This window comes from Frankliniella occidentalis, unplaced genomic scaffold (genome assembly GCF_000697945.3).
Source record: "Frankliniella occidentalis isolate FOCC.00 unplaced genomic scaffold, Focc_3.1 Scaffold747, whole genome shotgun sequence".
Classification (NCBI taxonomy): Eukaryota; Metazoa; Arthropoda; class Insecta; order Thysanoptera; family Thripidae; genus Frankliniella; species Frankliniella occidentalis.
The window spans coordinates 16,626-20,491 of record NW_026267857.1 but is presented as its reverse complement, the minus strand read 5'-3'; the positions used below and the strand labels follow the sequence as shown (position 1 = coordinate 20,491).

Below are 3,866 nucleotides of genomic sequence, written 5' to 3'. Positions count from 1 at the left end.
ATTCGTACACTTGGGGGGGTAAACGTGTGAATTTTCTAGGAAAAATTCACACCTTTAGCCCCCTAAGTGTACGAATGGAATGTCGCTCATCTGCAGGTGAGCGACATTCACACACTTGCATTTCCAGTGTGTTTGCCGATTAATTACAAGTCAATACATAGTGCTTGTAATTTTACAATTTTACAACATACGTTATGGAAATTTTTTCCTGTAACGCTTACAAGAATTTCTCATAGTGAATGAATTGGTCTAAAAAGTGAAATGTCACTAGTGAATTTTTGTCTGTGCTCCGTCGATTACACATGGAGGAAATAGGACGCGAAGTTGACTGCTCTCCGCCTGCCTTATACCGATGTCGTTGTTCCAAACGATAGATAATTGGTCGATAATTGGGGATCCAAAACCGCGACAAGCAAAATGGAGTCTTTCCCTTCCTCGGCGAGGCTGTCGCGGGACTTCATAGGACCGTATGGCACGGCAGTTTCACACGCTAAAGAAAGACAACAGTGCCTAGTCAATCGGAGTAGCGGAAAATACCCCCTCCTTACTTTCCCTACCAATAATCACTCTTCCTTTCCGTCTCTTTATTGATCGCTCAATCTGCCCTACGCATAGCAGACGCAGCGGACCCGTCGTCTGTCAAATGTCGTCACGAATGTTGTCTCTGCTGCAGTGTATGTTGGCTCGCCTGGCGTGCGTGGCGGTGACCGCGGGCGTGCTGCTCGCAGGGGTGCGCGCCGGCAAGCTGCACCACGAGGAGCACGAGGAGCACATCGACTATTACGTGAGTACAAACAGGCTTCAACTTCGGAAGGCTTCTAAAATTTCGAACTTGGGTAAACTTGGGTGAACTTCGCGGAAAGGATGTTTTTGCTGCGTGGAAGAAACATTGCATTAGGCAAGTAAATTTCGTTGTTGCAAAAACGGACTTCTCCGTGTAATATATTATGATCTTTTTTTTCCATGCTATTCACAGACCAAACCCAAGTACGACTACAAGTATGGCGTGGAGGACTACAAGACGGGCGACCACAAGTCGCACTGGGAGACGCGTGACGGCGACGTGGTCAAGGGAGAGTATTCGCTGCTCGAGCCCGACGGCACCTACCGCACCGTCAGCTACACGGCCGACAAGCACAACGGCTTCAACGCCGTGGTGACGCGCAGCGGCAAGGCGTCGCACCCCGAGCACAAGGAGGAGGTCCAACACCACCACCACCACCACCACGAGTCCCCCGGCAAGCTGCATCACCTGGAGCACCACGACTACGAGCACCAGGGCAGCAAGCAGGAGGAGGCCGTGGTGTCCAAGCCGTACAAGAGCCGCTACCTCGCCGTCCAGCCGCAGTTCCACGAGGACGAGGGTGCGACGGCTCCCTCCAGCCAGTCCGTGAACGCGCTCCCGGCGCCCTCCTCTGCCGCCCTCGGCCCCCAGGTGCAGGCCTCTTCCCCGAGGTCCTCGACGGCCCACTACTTCCCCGGGAGGGTGGTTGGCGGCGCCAAGCCTGAGCCGTTCAAGCTGAGCGCCGAAGCCGCGTCCCTGCGACCGGCCGCGCACGTTGCCGCCGCGTCCACCCCGTCCTCCAAGTCCTTCTCCAAGCCCTTCTCTGGCTACTCCAGCTCGGACGCGCACTCGGACGACGCCCCCTTCACGCCGTCCGCCAGCGCCTTCGGCTCGTCGACGTCCGGGGCGTTCCCGACCAGCGGCTCGTCCCGCACGTCCACCCCCGCCTACAGCAAGCAGCGGCAGCAGAGCCTCGGGGACTCGTCCAGCGCGTCGCACTCGTACTCCAGCCTCTCCAGCCCCCACAGTTCATTCTCCGGGAGCGGCTTCATCAGCCTCTCCGGCAAGGACTCCAGCAGATCCGCCGGCCAATCGGCCAGCCACCCGGCCTCCTACTCCGGCCAGACCGGCAGCTTCTCCAGCGTCTCCAGCCAACAAGAGGGCGGCCATACCTATTCCAGCACCAGCCCCCACTCCATCTTCTCCAGTCAGCCCAGCGCGCCGGCGCGCTCCTCCAAGCCCACCGCGATCTCCGCCAAGCTGACCCCCGGCCTGACCCGACCGTCGTTCCCCCGGGTGAGCGACGAACAGGCCAGCAACGCGGTCCGCCACAGCGAAGACGACTTCGAGGACGACGAGGAGGGCTTCCCCAGGTTCTCGTCGACCTTCAGACCGACGCCATCCGCGGCAGCGCTGTCGCAGCGCGGTCCCCAGCGCTTCGAGGATGACCGTAGCAGCAGCAGCAGCAGCAGCGGCAGCGGTAGCGGTAGCAGCGGTAGCAGCGGAAGCGGTAACCGTGCCTATCGGCACGGCACCTCGGCCGACGGCGAGCGCAGCTTTGTTGAGGTGGGGATGGGGGGCTACCCGGACGGCGCCTACGAGTACGTCGATCGGGCCCAGGGCTCAAACTGAGATTAAACTGTCCCACCGGACACGGGGCGCGATAGAAAATCGTGTTGCGCTATTCGAGTCCTTTGGAAACTTTTAAACCGCAACTAAAATTCGACCAAGTATTTCTGACAGCCGTGTGCAAAAACTTTAACGTTTTGTGAACTGCCAGGTAATGGGTGAATTTAACACATTTGCTCGACCTTCGTAGCGAAGCCATGCAATAGGAGACTTATGCAAACTTGTGATAAGCGAGTGCGTGTGTATGTGAGAGGGTGCGTAGGGCGTATCAGATGTGTAATGTGGCGCTTACGGTAGGCGTGTCCGCCACAGTCTTATTTAAATTATTTAACTTCATGTACATAATAACCTAGCAACTATTACATAATTTTGTTTTAGTCTATTTATGCAATTGTATTGTTCTTATTGTTTTTTGTTAAATATTTTATTCTAATAAAGATACATGTTTTCCCGAAGGGGTGTTTTAATACATCAATTTGCTTAAGGTATCACAATATTGAAAAAATGAAGTATCACAGACAATCTGCAGCACCGAACTTACTATACAAGACTTTCACATTATCGACTGAGACGATAACTACGCAAATCCGCATTCGACAACCAACGTCCGCGCCTTCAGCCTATGTAGCCGTAGGCACCATCGGGGTAGCTCTCGAGAGACTCATGGGTGTCGCCCTTGGGTGACACGATGATGTCTGCCTTCAAGTGGCCGTGGTGACCGCCGTGGTGACCTCCATGGTGACCTCCGAAGTGACCGCCGCCGTGATGGTGGCCATAGGGATGGACTGCCTTGCCGTGCCTCTCCACCACGGCGTTGAAGCCGTTCTCCTTGTCCGACGTGTAGGTCACCTTCCTCCATGTGCCATCTGCCTCCTTAACCGAGTATCCTCCCTTCACCTTGTCTCCGTCCCGCTCCTCCCACTGGCTGTGGTGATCACCATGCTTGGGGTCGTCCACCCCGTACTTAAAGTGGTACTTGGGCTTGGCCTGTAACAGTCACCACAATCAGGTTCTGTGTGGTACCCACCTAATACACCAATAACATCACATTGGGAACAAGGCACATCCTACTGCGATGCGACCAATCCTGCTGCTGCCGCTAACAGTCACCGTAAAAGACAAGCCACAGCAGTCAAAATACGTATGGGAGACTCGCCTAGTTGTGCCGACCACGAACAATCATTCCCGTGATTGCTATACAGAGTGTCCCATACCCATATAGGCTTCGTAACCTTTTTTTTTATGGTTGTCCCTCATCTGTCATTCGATGGTTGCTGTAGCTTACCGAAAAGGCAAAACTAAAGCGCCAACAACCTCAAATAAATGTTGTTTGTTGTATAAAAAATTGACTCGCGAGGAACTCACTCACTCACTCACTCACTCACTCACTCACTCACTCACTCACTCACTCACTCACTCACTCACTCACTCACTCACTCACTCACTCACTCAC

The 3,866-nt window shown here is 54.6% G+C and overlaps 1 protein-coding gene across 1 annotated transcript; it reads left to right on the top strand.

The window, feature by feature from the left end:
* The first annotated feature begins 192 nt into the window (after nt 1-192).
* On the top strand, nt 193-2,868 carry LOC127751699 (uncharacterized). The gene is made up of 2 exons (XM_052275663.1): nt 193-784; nt 977-2,868. The coding sequence occupies exons 1-2, from the start codon at nt 644-646 to the stop codon at nt 2,414-2,416; spliced, it is 1,581 nt and encodes a 526-aa protein (XP_052131623.1). The 5' UTR covers nt 193-643; the 3' UTR covers nt 2,417-2,868.
* The last annotated feature ends 998 nt before the right edge of the window (nt 2,869-3,866 follow it).